The sequence below is a fragment of the Uloborus diversus genome, chromosome 7, assembly GCF_026930045.1.
Source record: "Uloborus diversus isolate 005 chromosome 7, Udiv.v.3.1, whole genome shotgun sequence".
Lineage (NCBI taxonomy): Eukaryota > Metazoa > Arthropoda > Arachnida > Araneae > Uloboridae > Uloborus > Uloborus diversus.
The window spans coordinates 90,879,237-90,895,324 of record NC_072737.1 but is presented as its reverse complement, the minus strand read 5'-3'; the positions used below and the strand labels follow the sequence as shown (position 1 = coordinate 90,895,324).

Below are 16,088 nucleotides of genomic sequence, written 5' to 3'. Positions count from 1 at the left end.
CCCTCCCTCCTAATATATCTAATTTTAATTTATAAATCCGATTTCAACAAAAACTGGGCACAATCTTCGAGTAGGGGTGGTCACAATGCGTTCATAATTTATACTTGTCTTTTGATTTACACTGTTTATACCACCTTCATCAAAATTTGTTTTCGTAACTTTGCTTACATAAAGCATGAAAAGTTTCGTTTCTTTTCTTTCTTTTTTGGGGGGGAGGGGGAGGTGAGGAGGACGGTTACACCACAAATTACCGCTCCGGGTGGCAGCCATGGCAGGAACGGCACTGTTTATGTGTTGAGGCTTTCAATTAACTTTCTCGATATTACTGACCTTAGAGGCTTGGGCGGTTGGTCTTGCTTCAAGGGGCTGCATGAGAGCACCGAAGACGGCGCAGTTGAGAGCGAGTCCTGCCAAGATGAGTAGGGCGCCCTTCCAGTCGTAAGAATCCAGAAGGAGTTGGGTGAGGGGCGCAAACACGAAGGTGCCCATGCCAGATCCGCACACTGCCAGCCCCGTCGCGAAGGCTCTGCGCGTCGAAAAGTAGTAGCCGACAGACACAATAGCTGGCAAATAGATCAGGCCAAATCCCACACCTGAGGAAAGAAAGAAAGCGAAATGTGACACAACGACTAACATTTCTCTAATATGCTCAATTTGTTTCACGGGTGTGACATTTGTACGGATATATTTGCACAGTTATCATATTCAGGAGCGTGTTGAACGTTTTGTTGAAGGCACACCAATTAGCTCGGGCCCGAGCCTGAAGGGGGCCCAATATTTTTAAAACTAGGCGTTAAATATAGGAACAAACAATATGGAGGGGCCCCCGGAAAATTCATTTGTGACTGGCTCCAAAATTTCTGTGCACGCCCCTGATCATATTAGCTTGAACACTTCACACAATGTACAAATAATTCATGCACTTATCATCGCAACGGACTCACCGGCCATTATTCCATATGTGATCATAAGGACATCAACAGACGGCGCAACTATGCTAAGAAGAAATCCTAGACATGCAACGATGCTGCCAGCTATAGTCACAGGCCGACACCCAAACTTGTTGGTCAAGGCACTCACCACAGGCCCTATTTAAGAAAAAAATGAGGATTTTTTATGGGTGATATCATAAAATTCAATCTTTATTTGAACTAAACATTCAAACATACTTTCAATATCAAAAACATTTTTAGAAAGCAAGTTTCTCGTACTTCTAAATGAATTCACTCAAAAATTAGTTTTCAAATAAAACAATAAAAATAACACTAATTGAAAGATCACAGTTTAGGCACAATATACTTGGAATAATTATCTCATGATTACCGCATGAGGCTGCGGGTATCCTAACACAACGCTTATTGCATCAGTACTGTACTGTACCCCTTCCCCTAAAAATTTCAACGGCGCAGTCTGCGCCTAACCCTCCTTCACCCCCTCCCAGGTGGGCAGTCCTGTATAACGTTAAAAAAATTATAGAGGAAGTTCTCCGAAATACTTGTGTGCTTGCGTGCCGAAATGTGTGCTTCCCGTGCTTTGAAATTTCGATGATGCTGGTGGGACACATAAGCCTCAGCATTAACTGCGAATTCAAGATATATGTTCCAACCTGTTGATTGAAAAATCTTTGATGGAACGAAATCCAACCGCTGAATTGAACTTCTTTTTGAACTCCAATGTTCATATACATCGTGAAAAAAAAATCGCAGTTGAAAGCTTGAAGACGAAATGAGACACATAAGCAGAAATAAACTTCATTCACGGGAAAAATAGACCGGATGTAAACAAAGAATGCCATCATTTGGCGACCTCAATCACGTGCTTGTTTTGAACAAGAGCAAATTGGTGCCAAACAGGCGCAAAATGCGAATCCTATTGGTCAACATTTTATTTCATTCAAGCGAAATTCCCCAAAAATGGCATAATGGCAAACTTTCTTGAAACCGTTTTGTTTCCTTTTGATTATTTCTGTGGTGTGCGTTCTTTTGTTTACTTTTGGTCTATGTATTCTGTGAAAAGAGTGTAGGTCGGTCAGTTGATTAGAACTGTCATAAAGAAATCATGAATACAAAACTATTAGGTAGCTGAATTTGAAAACAATCAGAAAAATTAAATTTCTATAATATATCATGCCTGCGCTCAAATAGCAGCCGGATAATAAAGATCCAATCCAGGCTGTTTTCCCCTTTGGAGATCCATAAAAGTCAACAAAGTGGATCAGGAAAATGCCGAAGCTGTAGGAGATGCCATCGACAACTACATTGCAGAAGAAGGAAGCTGCGACTATCACCCATCCATATCCACCGTCTGGAGGCTCTGGAATACTGGACCACCACTCTTCTGTCACACCTCCTCCTTCATCCTCCGGCACGCCGACCAGCGTGCATGGCAGCTTAGGTGGGGGTGTCGTTAAGGAGCTCCACACTTCGCCTTCTTCTTCCTCTTCGGCCTCTTCAGGAACACCTTTCATCGTACCTGAAACAAGAAAACTAAAATATATGACGCGTTTTCAACCAAACCACTGTGAAAAAAATAGAAATCCAGCAGAAGTTCAAACAAAATGAAATACAGTCAACTCTCGATAACTCGAAATCTCAAAGGACCAGCTAAAATGTTCGAGTTATTGATAGTTCGAGTTATGGGAAGTTTCCACAACAGTCTCAAGAATTCGGGATCTGATGAAAACTTTGAGATAAAGGAACATTCGAGTTACAAGCTTCGAGTTGTCGAGATTCGACTGTAATCAACTTATATGAGGTTGAAAATTCGCTTAGCCTTATTCATTAATTAGATTTAAAAAAAAAAAAACATGACGTACTAAAAGCTAGAGATGTTGAATGTCGTTCTTTTTAATGATCCGTCTATTGGAGGATCGTTCTTTTTTTTTTTAATCCGTTCATTGAAATCGTTCATTTGAGCGACTTCGTTCATTTAAAAACGTTGCAGGTGATCTCTAAGACATACTCACGTACATTTAAAATGTTTCTTTGGAGTAGTAAAAAAAACAAGTTCGACATTGCTAAAATCAAGGATGAAAAGCATTCCACTTAAAATCAAAAATTTTGGGCAACTAATGTTGTATACTTTGCACAAAATGTTTTACATTCAGCTGTTTAAATGCATTGAAACCCTTCAAGAATAAAATAATAGAAAAAATGTAACAGAAATAATAGAAATGGCTAAAAATTAGTTTTTTTCCCCTTTTCTTTTCTTTTTTAGATAAAAGGACAGGATGCGTTTTTCGATAAAAAGCTAAAAGGAATTAAGAAAGGTACAGGGTAGATAGCATTTAAGTAATTTAATCAAAGGGGGGAAACTTGCACAAATTTTAACTTTCTTATTTACATTTAAACCAGAAACATTTGAAAGTAACGGAACATTAAAACAATGCTAAGACATTTTCTTTTTCAATAAAAAAGCATTAAAAGTTAAGAATGCTGATGCTTTCAAAGTTTGATATTTTAGAAAAGATTTACGGCTCTTAGAAGTCGCGGAGACAATTCAACCATATTACGACTGCGAAAGACTCCGTAAAAGTAAATTGGTACTAGCGGTGTAGGGGCGCCCCGAACCTCAATTTTTGGGACGGCAAAAATTTTCAATTTTCCGAAGGAATCTTCAAATTTTATCAAATGATGAAATATGAGCATACACGCATACATACCTGCATCTAATGTGCATCGTTATTAAAGAAAAATTACAGCAATTTTTGAGAATAAAAGCATTAAAAAAATATTGTTTTTGTTGCTGGCTCCAAATTTGCCGAATAAAGACTTTTTTTAGAAGGGCACAATGACCTCCCGTGAACACCCATCGGACGCAACTGTGCTGGCATGCCGTGCATCCCGTAAATATTTTACTTCTTCATACATGATATGGAAACTAAATTTATGCCCTAAAACTTTTCCAGGAACCAGTTGATCAAATGCTACTCAATACACTTCGACTAGATATTGATTAATACATATAAGGAAACATTTTCCTTCATGATAAATTGAACACTTTATTTCAAAACCCAGTAAAGCGACACACTCTAAAACTTTGGAAAAACATTTTTACCTTCGTATTGAAATTTTTCTATAAATATTATAATGTTTTAAACTAAAAGGGATACATATTTATATGTATTTCTTTCGATAAACAATATTACAATCATCATTGAGCAATTTTATATGGTGATATAGATGTTTTCGTAAAATTAACAATCTTGTCGCTTGACTGGTTTTTGAAATAAACGATTCAATTGTATTTAACACCTTAGCTGCTAAAACTTCAACACTAAAATGAAAAAACCCTACTCACCAATTAAAGCAGTTTTAAGAGAGAAAAAAAATCTGTCTATAGTTCCTTCAATCCACAATGACTCAGAATAAATTATATTTTCAACACGAGAATGAATCCCCCAACATTTGAGGCTGATGCGTTACTTTGACAAAAGCTCGCCCGATGAAAACAACACTTTCTCTCACGAAAAGATCGAACCAAACATATCAGACAAGAAAAACACTTGAAGCACTTAGAAGAGGATAATCCAAATAAACGACAGACACCAAAACATTGAAGACGCGCTTCGAAATTCTTTTTCCTCCCGATGACCAAGACTCACTGATGGCACCATCTGTATCAAATAAGAAAGATACCAGCGCTTTGTGGAAAGGGGGGAAAAGGTCATCACCGATATCGTCACTATTTATTAGGGCATGGATTTCGATATGCGCAAGCACATCAATGATTAGTTCACCTATAATCAATATTAGTGTTTAACTTCAAATTAGAAGGGCTGTTTCGTGATCCTGGATTAACCCAAAAGTAATTCTTGAGAAATAAATATTCACTATGTTAAAAATCTCTACTGACAAAAGCATTGCTTTTCGAAAGTAATAAATTAACTAGATTTATTTAATTGGTTAACGACGGATCTTTTGGTTATTCAATAGGCTTTACAAATTGAAGCAATATTTTGAAAACCATCATGCCTCATATACAGAAAAACTGCTTTCTTCTTTTCTGATTTAATAAGATTAACAGCGTCTGGGTATCTTACAAATTATTATAACTGGGCAATTCCTGACATTTTTGACCATGTGTATTTTGTCACATTCCAAGCGAAATACACATCGTTTTCAAAATATTTTTTCTTGGTTTGTTATTCTTTTTAAGCTGAATTTAAGGCTGATATTGAATTCCCAAAGCATTCATTGGGTGGCTTTTAAAAAAACAACTAAAACCATGAAAACCATGGTAACTGATAACTGACTGACATTCAGGCTACCAGCACATCAGTCAGTTACCATTTTTTTAACTATTTATAAAAAACCAACCAAAAGTTAATTTGAGAATTAACTACACCATGAAATTTTGCTTAAAAAGTACAATAAACGAGGGCAAAATATTTTTTAAATAATGAATATTTTTGTGGAAGGTGATAAAATGCATACGGTTTTGCTTCAAAATTGTCAGTCAGCTACCCGTGGAATTACCCAAATACAAATTCCTAATAGGAGTATATCTCAAAAATATCTTTTATTTCGTTTTTTTTACCGTTTTTAACTTGCTCTAAACTTGTTTAAAATTGCTAATTTTATAGATTCTCCTCAAAAATATTTCACACTTCTGTTCTACCTCGCAATAATTGAGCTCGAGAAAAAAACAAATTTCAAGTCTGTACATATACATATTTTAATATTATAGTGGATGGATAGGAATCCATCCACTATAATATTAAAATATGTTCGCGTCCGTCTGTCTGTCTGAAGATCGATCTTCTCGAGAACCGCTGCGAATCGAGAGTCAAACGAGATACCGATCAATTCGAAATTATCCAAAGAAAAAACAATAGGATCAATCTCGTAATTGTGCGACTTTAATTAGCGGGGATATTAATTAAAACGTTAATTAACGTAACGTTATTCAGGACCTTTTATTTCTTTCCTGTTGCCATTTTTCATATGGGTGAGCAAGTAAAATTCTAATAATTGTTTTAAAAGAAATTTTTTTGGCTGCTGTCCAAATCTTAAAACAACGTTTCAATCTAAAATTTCATTTTAAATTAGTTTAAAATTGGTTGCTATATTCGGACATAGCCTTTATTTTATCGTCTGTCCTTTCTTTATTTTTTACATTCAACGGTCTTGACTCTTTTCAGCATATGAAAGTTGTTTCTTTAGCTATGTTTATTGATTGTAGTGTAAGTTTATCATTCACTGGCCTCATATTCTGGTACATTTAGGATGTGCGACTAATTATGTTTATTTTGTTGGACTTTTTCCTGTCTCATTGGTGAGTTTTCGAATTGTGATAACTCTCTTTTTCTTTCCTGTTTTTATTTTTGAAATACAGTTTGTATCGTTAAAAGAACATGTTAAATTAAGATTGTTTGGATTTCTTTAAGTGAAACAGAGTTGGACAAAAAAGATTGTTTTTAAGGATTTTAACTAAAGCTAAATTGGAATCGGATGACTTGGTATTAAATTAATGCTTATTGGTATTTATTTAGTCTTGGTGCTTCAGTTTCACGTAATCAACCGAAAAGTGTGTGTCATTTTATGTAAAAAGCTGATTGTAATTGTATTATCAGATGTAATTCATTTTAACGTGAGCACAGATTATAGTTGATATATATTTTCATCTTTTATGCTAATTGAAAATACTCGTAACTTGTATCATTGATAACTATGATTAACGTTAAAGAGATTTTTACCAAAAATATACTCTACCGGTGTTTTGCAAACCTTGCATTACGCGTATTTATTTACTCCTTAGCGCTTTAGAGACTGATGTCAGAGTAATACAAAAACATTAATTGGACTACTCTTTCATTTTTTAAGTAGCCCATGCAACGCTGGGCACGCAGCTAGTTACATTTTTAATACCTGTCGAACGTAACACAGATACTTCATGAAGTCTTTTTACTATTCATTTATTTAATACTAGCGGTACCCGCACGTCTTTGCCCGTAATAGAAAATTAAAAGGTCTCTTGGTTCGCGAGTATAATTACAAATAATGTATGGTGAATTTCCTCGCCAATTGACTTGTGCCCATGTTACGGTTCCACGTTATGATTATTTCGTAATTTACTTGTCCATCTTATGGTAGTTTTGTTCTTAAAATTGGAATAGAAAAAGAACCACATCGAATTTTCAAAAAACCGCTTCGAGGTGCACACCCCCATGCTACAAACTAACTTTGTGCCAAATTTCATGAAAATCGGCCGAACGGTCTAGGCGCTAGGCGCGTCACAGAGATCCTGACAGACAGAGAGTCTTCCAGCTTTATTATTAGTAAAAATTATCCATTTTTGATAACTTTTTAGCGATACCAAAAGGAATGTTTCATTTGACTTGAATTGAAATTAAATAAGAGGTTCGTGCTCTCAACGGGGCAGAAGAAGACCATTTATTGATTTTTTAGAGAAAAATTTTAAGAAACATTTTTTCATACCAATAAAACAAAGTAACTGTTGAAAAATAGCTTATAACCATGAAGTATACAAAAACTTGGTAAACCGGTAAACCAAACATCTTAAAGGTTATAAAGGCGTCCCGCATTAAGTGACCCGGGTCACATATTTCGTAGGTGCCCACCTAGGGGGAAGGGGAGGGATCATGGCGCAGACTGCACCATTGAAATTTTTAAGGGAGTTGTTTGGGGGGGGGGTATTTTGCTCTTGCTCTTAGTGGGGTCTTCGCAATATTTAGGAGGAGTTTGCCCTTGCTCTTAGGGGAATAGGCACCCCTGCATATTTCGATATGAAGATGCGTCGTTCTCCATAAAAAGAATCACTTTCTCCAACATTGAGGAAAAACGCGGAAGAGAAGACCCCCAGCCAAAGGGCTGGATAGGACAGAAAGGGATTTTTAAAAGTTATAGGAGTGAACGGATGGAGGGCCATTGCACGGGATAGGGTTAGGTGAAAAAAAAAAAAAAAAACTTGGGAGAGACGATCTTGGCCAGTAACAGACTAAGAGGTTCATCGCATGCTTAAAATCACTCATTTAATCTGATATTAAGCAATAATTTAAGCAATCTAACTTTTCTAAAATTGCTAAAAACTATAAAATCTAATACTTCTGTGTAAAATATTCGAAAATGTGCTTTAAGCGAATAAATGTGTGCCTCACCATATTAAATAAATAAATCAAAAGTTCATTGCATACTTAAAATACCTCATTTGGTCTCATATTAAGCAATAGATTAAGTCATCTAACTCTTGTAATGCATTCGAAACTTGCTAAAAACTTGAAAATTGTATCTTTCTGAGTAAAATTAACCGAAAATGGACTTTAGGAGAGTAACTGTGCTCTCCTAACTTCCATAACAAAATAAAATAAAAGCATAATCGCATACTTAAAACCATTCCTTTTTCTGATATTAAAAAATAATCTAAATCATCCAGTTTTTCGAAAACACTTACTAAAATTTCTAAAAACTCGAAAATTGTGTCTTTCTGTGTAAAAGCAACCGAAAATGTGCTTTAAGAGAACAACTGTATGCTTAACCATCTTTACTAATAATAAAGATGAAAGTATGTATGTCAGGATCCCTGCATCTCTGTCTGTGACGTACACAGCGCCTCGACCATTAGGCTCATTTTCATGAAATTTGGCACAAATTAGTTCGTAGCATAAGGGTGTGCACCTCGAAGCAATTTTTCGAAAATTCGACTTTGTCCTTTTCTATGATTTTATTTTTAACTCCATTGTAGATTTAATTCCTTTGCACCGAGCAAATTACCATAACATGGAGGAGTGAATTACCATAACATGGACGAACAAATTACCATAACATGGACGAGCAAATCAACATAGCATTTTGGCGAGAAATTCATCATCCATCATTTGTAAATATGTATACAGGTGAACCAAATGACCTTTTAACTTTCTACTACGGAAAGAACCGTGAAGGTACCGCTAGTAACAAAATAAAAGGTACATCGCATACTTAAAATCATTCCTTATTGAACAATTATTTAAGTCACCTAATTTCTCTTAAAGACATTCTAAAATTTCTAATAACTCGAAATATTATCTTTCCTTGTAAAATCAACCGAAAATGTGCTTTGAGGCAACAACTGAATGCATTACCATAACACGATAAAATAAAAGGTTTGTCGCTTACTCAAAATCATTCTTTCAATCTGATGTAACACAATAAATCAAGTCATCTAATTTTTCAGTTGATCTATCATCTTAAAATCTTAAGGCTCGTTTCGGATTCGCGGAAAGTGTGCAGAATGTAAACGTAAATGGATAAGGGACGGGAGAGAAACACGACCTATTTGTCAATACTTAAATATTTTCTTTTGATACGAGATAGCAGCAGAAAGTGAGGATGGATGGAATGATGGGTCGTTTATCGCTCTTGACAGAAATGTTTTAAAACAAAAACACACAAAACCAACGGATTACGGTCGCTCGATCTACGAGTTCTTTATTTTTCCTCCGTCAGTCCAACACGTTCAACAAATGCACTGAAGTGCACCGGCAACAGGGCGATTAAAGGAAAAATACGGTGATTTAAAAATCGTTTGCATATCATCAACCGGTTGCTATTTTAAAACTAGCTGATATGTGCACCACATAACTTCCTTTTACTCCAATTTAATGTCATTTTCCCATTATTGGCAATTTTAATGTGATTCAATAGTTTACTCTCTAAATATCACTAATAGTGGCAAAATTGAAACAGATTTTTAAAAAAAAATTAAAAAATCGCCAAATTTGTCGCCAAGTGGAGACAAAACTTGGCGACCAAAAGACTGGCGATATATTGCTAAGTGCCCGCCAAATAATAACACCACTTGAGTTCACATCGAAATTAACATTGATTTCCTCCCAAAAAGGGGCAAAAGATCCCCTTAGGAACATCCGAATGCAACTAAAAGGGAAGGTGCACAACTAAACCCCACTAGCAGTCCACGTACCAAATTTCAACTTTCTAGGACTTACCGTTCTTGAGTTATGCGACATACATACGTACATACATACATACGTACATACAGACGTCACGAGAAAATTCGTTGTAATTAACTCAGGAATCGTCATTATGGATATTTCGTGTGTCTATACGTTCTTAGGCACTTATCCACGTGTGGTCGAGTCGAAAAAAAAAAAACTCAATATTCGTTCGGGACTGAGTGAAATGGAAATCAAGGTCAATTTTTGAGTGAATATTTTTTCGCGAATACAATACTTCCTTTTTTGTAAAAGGAAGTAAAAATGATGAAGGACTTTAAACTTCAAAAAGCATCAACTAGTTGGTGAATTTTTTCCAACCGAAATCAATATGCAGCATTAATAAACTAATTTATCAAAAATGTGTTACTTACATTAATTAATGAAGTAAATATAAACTTCAACAAATTATTTTTAAAAATGTGATTTGCACTTTGAACTTAAAAAAAGGGGCGATTAATTGAAAAGAGTGGTTACTAATGAAATTGTCTCTAATTGCTGGTGGCGCCAAAAGAATTCTCTCAGCTTTGCCCTATTTAAATGAGCAACTTGGCCTTGTACTGTTTTATATTCAGTAGCGAGAAGAAAAAAAATCCACTTGAGAAAAAATGTTAGGTGGTTAGTTAAAAAAAAAAAAAAATAAATAAATAAATAAATAAAGTAAAATAAAATAATTGTGCGTACACATTTGAAAATGTAATAAATTTACGCGAACTTGCTGTCAAGAGAAATTTATAAAAGCGTTATCAGTAGCTTTTGAGAATCACACAACACAACCAATTAAAAGTTTTTTCTAACGTTCAGTTTAAAGTAGAACTCAACTCGTATTAATTTGATAAATTCTAATCTAAAATCAGACGTCTAACAATAAGACTAATTTTACAGCACAAAACTTTTTTTTTATATTGTTTGCAATTTTCTTGAGTGACTCAACTCATATTAATTTGATTAATTCCAATCTGAAATCAGATCTCGAATATCAAGAATAATTTTGTAGTACAAAATATTTCTTTTTCAATTATTTTCAATTTTATTGAGTGACTGAACTCATAGTAGTTTGATTAATTCCAATCTAAAATCAGATCTTGAACATCAAGAATAATTTTATAGCACAATTTTTTTTCCTCTATTATTTTCAATTTTATTGAGTGACTCAACTCATATTAATTTGATAAAATTTTATTCAAAATCAGTTCTCGAATATCAAGAATAATTTTACAACACAATTTTTTTCAATTATTTACAATTTTATCAAGCGGTTCACAGAACATGATTTAAAAACAAAAATAATCATTCTATTTATGATATTTACATGATTATTTTTTTGAAAAAACTATTTAGTAGCTTTATCATTTATTTATATTATGTTTATGAAATATTTAATTAAATTCCAGTAATAAAGAAAGGACAACTCAAACCCACTCAGTTTTGGCCGATACCACGTCAAGAGAGTAGTGAAAGCATAATAATTCTTACCATAAAGCTTTTGGAGTCAGAAAACACACCAAGAGTAAATACTGGTTTTTGTTACCATATATTTAGAGAATTCTTATTTGAAATAAGAAATTGTTACTTTGATCCGATTTTCTTCGAAGGTCAAGAGCATATACTCTATCTAACTTTTAAAATACAGATAATATCTTGTGAAGCTCTCTATGACGGTCAGCACTTAAAGTGTTTTTTTTTTTTTTTTTTTTTTTTTTTTTTACAATTTCGTCTTGGCAAAATAATTTGAATCTACATGCGAACATAATGAGTTTTTCAGTCTCAATACCTAAATATTTTTATTATCATATTGAATAAATGTTTTTCGTTATAAAATAACAAACATATTTTTAAACTTTACCCTAACTAAAAAAATTTCACATCAATCCATCTCAGAGATAATGTTGGAGGAATAGTTTGCCGACTAAATGTTGATAGTTAAAAACGAAAATGTTTCGTTTACGGAAGCATTTCTTTATTACATCTTACTAACAGAATATTAAAATGGGATTTATTTCAGGAAATTGTTCGAATGCTCAGATGATAAGAAAAGGATAAAACAAAAAGAAAAGGAATACAGGAATAAGCAATTTTTATTTATCTTCTACTCATAGTTTATTTGCATTCAAACTTCGATCAGGCACTAAAGGAAAATCAAGTATTTATCATAACAAGATTCAAGCGGATACTTGTTTCATCCGTAATATATTTTCCCTGAAATCAAGGTCTGAGAAATAGATTTGATAAACAAATTTTCGAACCCGCAATATGAACTATATGAAAAGCTAACATCATTTGTATGTGCTTCAGAACTACGTTGTAGGGGAATGTGGAGCAGAGTAAAATGGTTAAGTTTTTCAAAATGAACAAATCGGAAAGTAAATTTGAGTCTTCAAAAAGAAGTGGAAATTTTCACTTTTTTTTTTTCATGGGGTAAATTGAAAAATAAAATATTTTTTTAATGAAATATTTTCTATTCAATTCTAAAACACGTTTTTGATCAAAAGAATCAGTAAATAAAAGGTTGAATGAATAAATGAAAAGATAATGAAACAATATAAACGAATAATTAATATATGAAGAAAAAGAAATGAGTGAGTAAAAGAATGAATGAATAAGAAAATAAGTGAATCAACGAATAAATAAGTGAATTACTAAATGAAGGAAGGTAAATGAATTAGTTCATAGATGAAAATGTAAGTGATTTACGTTAAAGGATTGAGTTAGTAAATAAAACAAACTATGTCACTTTGCCCCGTATGTACTTCACTAATTGTACAATTAATTTAAAATGCAAATAAGCTTACTATTAACTAAATTAATACTGCATTGGATCTCAGGAGGTCTCAACTAACATTTAAAATGTTAATAACAAGAACTTTATCATTTTATAGTAATAAAAATATTTTTTGACTTACAGCAAAATATTACAATATGAGTATCAAATTTTTAAAATTGACTGTATAACCAAATACTTTAATCTTCGGCGGCATTTTTTTCCTGACTGGAATAGAGTACATATGATACTATAAAGTTAAAATAATACCAAATAAGTAGAGCTAAAAGCAGAGTAAATGTTTCATTATTTCACTTTGCCCCATGTTTCCCTTTTTATTGTAACCGAAATGTAACTTATCTGAAAGAAAAACACTTGGGCAAAATGAAAGATTCGGATGAATCGACTAATCATAATGTTCATTTTAATTGAGGGGATTGAGCAACTTTGACCGATCGGAAATTTAACCGTTTCTTAAGGAATTGTGGAATTATTATTTTGTCTTAAACATAATCATCGCCCCCCTATGGCCCCTCATGAATATACTGCTCCTTTGAGAAGCCAAATTGCTCCTTTGAGGGCAATCACCCCCTGGTTGGGAACCATTGGCTCGATCCATCTCGATAGTGCAATGAATATTTCTTGCAAGTGAACATGAACTTTTGGAACAAGTCAAGTTAAAAATTTCTTTTTAACACCTTCGTAACAACCTTTCATTTTTTAAATATGCTCCTGCACTTGAAAACTCAACGTGCACATCCTTCGTTCTTGATTATTTCCTTAGTAGAAAATACTTAGTCTCAAAAGCAAAAATCCGCCATTTGCATGTTTTTCAATCAAAATTCTTTTCTAAATTAGAGCTGCTACATCGTTTCAAAGGCCGAACTGCGCAAGTACTGGAGCGTGCTCAGAATATTCGAACTGGACCTCGATAAACAGATTCAAGGCCACGCATTGACTTGCTGAGGTGTCCTGAGATAATTTTATTATGGAATTCGATTTGATAAAGTATGTCGCTAATTAGCTCATCCTGAAGTTATTTTTGGTGCAGTGCAAAAAAAAATGAAACACGTGATAATCTATGGGGTCGTCCACAAATGAGATAGCCAGGGGTGCCACGAAGTACAATTTTTGGAAGGGCAAAAATTCTCAATTTGCCGAATAGAACTCCTAATTTTTCCGAATGATAATATAGTTGCCGAATCGTTAGACAAAATTTGTCAAATGAAGATAATTTTGCCGAATGATGATAATTTTGCTGAACCGTCCGACCAAATTTTGCCGAATGATGATAATTTTTCAGAATCATTAGACAAAATTTGTTGAAAAACGGAAATTTTAAGATCACAGTGACTTCTCGTGACCTCCCACCTGGATGTCTCACCTTGGAAAGAGGTTCATGAAATTGTGGCAATTTGTCAGAGGGGGAAGTAGTCAGAGGGCAATAAGAAGTGTGACGTCGCATTTTAACCAAAATGGTTAAAATAAAAACATTTTTTGCAACAATTCGTTGGTGCATTATAGCATGGAATGTGACATGGGTAGAAGAGGAGAGCAGGTAAGATTAAGTGTGACACTTAGTTTCAGAGGGGGGGGGGGGAGGGGTGTACATTATTTATGGACAGCTCCTTTCGGGAAGTGTATTTTCTAAGTTTATGCCGTGGAACTCGCCTTAAATGAATTCCAAAACTTCTAAAATTTTAAAAATGAATGTAATCTACGAATACATGAATAAAACATTTTTACCAAAAACGACCAAGCAAATTATACATTTTTACTAATTTTCCAATAATTTCAAATTTTCACACATGTTTATACCCAGAAAAATCATTCCTACTTTCTAAAAATAACACAAACCTGCAAAATGTAGGCTGCATTATGTTTTTAAAAGTTCTATAAGTAATTCTATTTCGCACTAATTGTTCCCGTGGCGACTCGTCCGACCCAACTGCAGTGGGTTGATGTACACCGGCTTCTGCAGTTTTCTTCTGCAGAATTCGGTGTACACCAACACGCACCGGCAAGAAGGAACTTCGTCCCTTCTTGCCACCAACATCAGCATTCTCGGGATTTTTTAAAAGAAGTAGTCCTTGATACTTAGAGGAATAAAGCAGTCATCTGAGAAAAGCAGTATTACGTACTGCTTTTCTAAAAAGCAGAATCCGAGCACCTTTTCTCGAATGAATTTTCACCATAAAGCTCATACTTCGTTGCATTGAAAAAGGGTTTCCTTGAAACCCCAAAATACGTATCTGCAGTAATCTGCAAAAATTTTGTGCAATGAAACATTGTCATATTTTATTTTAAGTTAAATGTTTATTCACATTTTAAAAAAAGTTTAAGATATCTTAGGTTATTTTAAATTTTACTTTTTTTATTTATTTATGGATTCATTTAATTATTTATTTGTCACCGGCAACTAAATAAAGCTCGATTTACCTTCTTATGAATCTTAAAGTTTTACTGTCTCATATATTCTTATGCGCAACGTTCCTGAAACTTGAAAACAAGAATGTTACCACATTATAGAATTATCTGATTCTTACTGGCCCATATGCATTTTAGCTAGAGCTTTTCGTGTTCAAATTCCCACTAAATATGCAGAATTATTTTTCCTTCAATAATCTTTTATTTTACTTTTTAATTTTCCTTATTTTAAGTCCGAACATGTGGTGCTTTGTTTGTCTACTCATTTGCGAATTTTGTCTGAGATATGTAAAAAAATATTTGCTTTATAAACCCAAATTGCTGAACGGAATAGGGAAAAAGGGAATCCATTTATTTTATAATATGAATGAAATCATCAGTGCCGAAAAGTTTTCAATAAATATTCAGTAGAAACGTTTTAATTTATTTAACTATCAGGATCACAAACGATATTTTTCCTTCTTTATCTTTATCTTAATCTTTATCTTTACTAATAATAAAGTTAAAAGTCTCTCTGTCTGGATACCTGGATCTCTGTCTGGATGTCTGGATTTCTGTGACGCGCATAGCACCTAGACCGTTCGGTCGATTTTCATGAAAATTCGGCACAAAATTAATTTGCGGCATGGGGGTGTGCACCTTCAAGCGATTTTTCGAAAATTCGATTTTGTTCTTTGTCTATTCTAATTTCAAGAACATTTTGCCGAACAAATTATCATAGCATGGAAGAGTAAATTACGAAATTATCATTCCGCGGAACCATAACATGGGCAAGAAATTCACCATCGCGAAGAAAATTGGCGAGAAATTCACCATTCATTATTTGTAAATATACAGGCGAACCAAATAACCTTTTAATTTTCTACTACGGGCAAAGCCGTGCGGGAACCACTCGTATGCAATAAACGCGATGTAAGTTCGTATTAAATTTCTCCAGTCAATGGCATT

The 16,088-nt window shown here is 33.9% G+C and overlaps 1 protein-coding gene across 1 annotated transcript in view; it reads right to left on the bottom strand.

Annotated features, from left to right (window-relative positions):
- The window catches only part of LOC129226786 (monocarboxylate transporter 12-B-like), a 96,121-nt gene that overhangs the window by 13,995 nt on the left and 66,038 nt on the right, over positions 1-16,088 (bottom strand). The window contains exons 2-4 of the mRNA XM_054861415.1: positions 2,131-2,472; positions 945-1,088; positions 331-593 (exon numbers count right to left, since the gene is read on the bottom strand). Coding sequence (XP_054717390.1) covers positions 331-593; positions 945-1,088; positions 2,131-2,467 — 744 coding nt within the window. The 5' untranslated portion in view covers positions 2,468-2,472. The remainder of the gene's footprint in view (positions 1-330; positions 594-944; positions 1,089-2,130; positions 2,473-16,088) is intronic.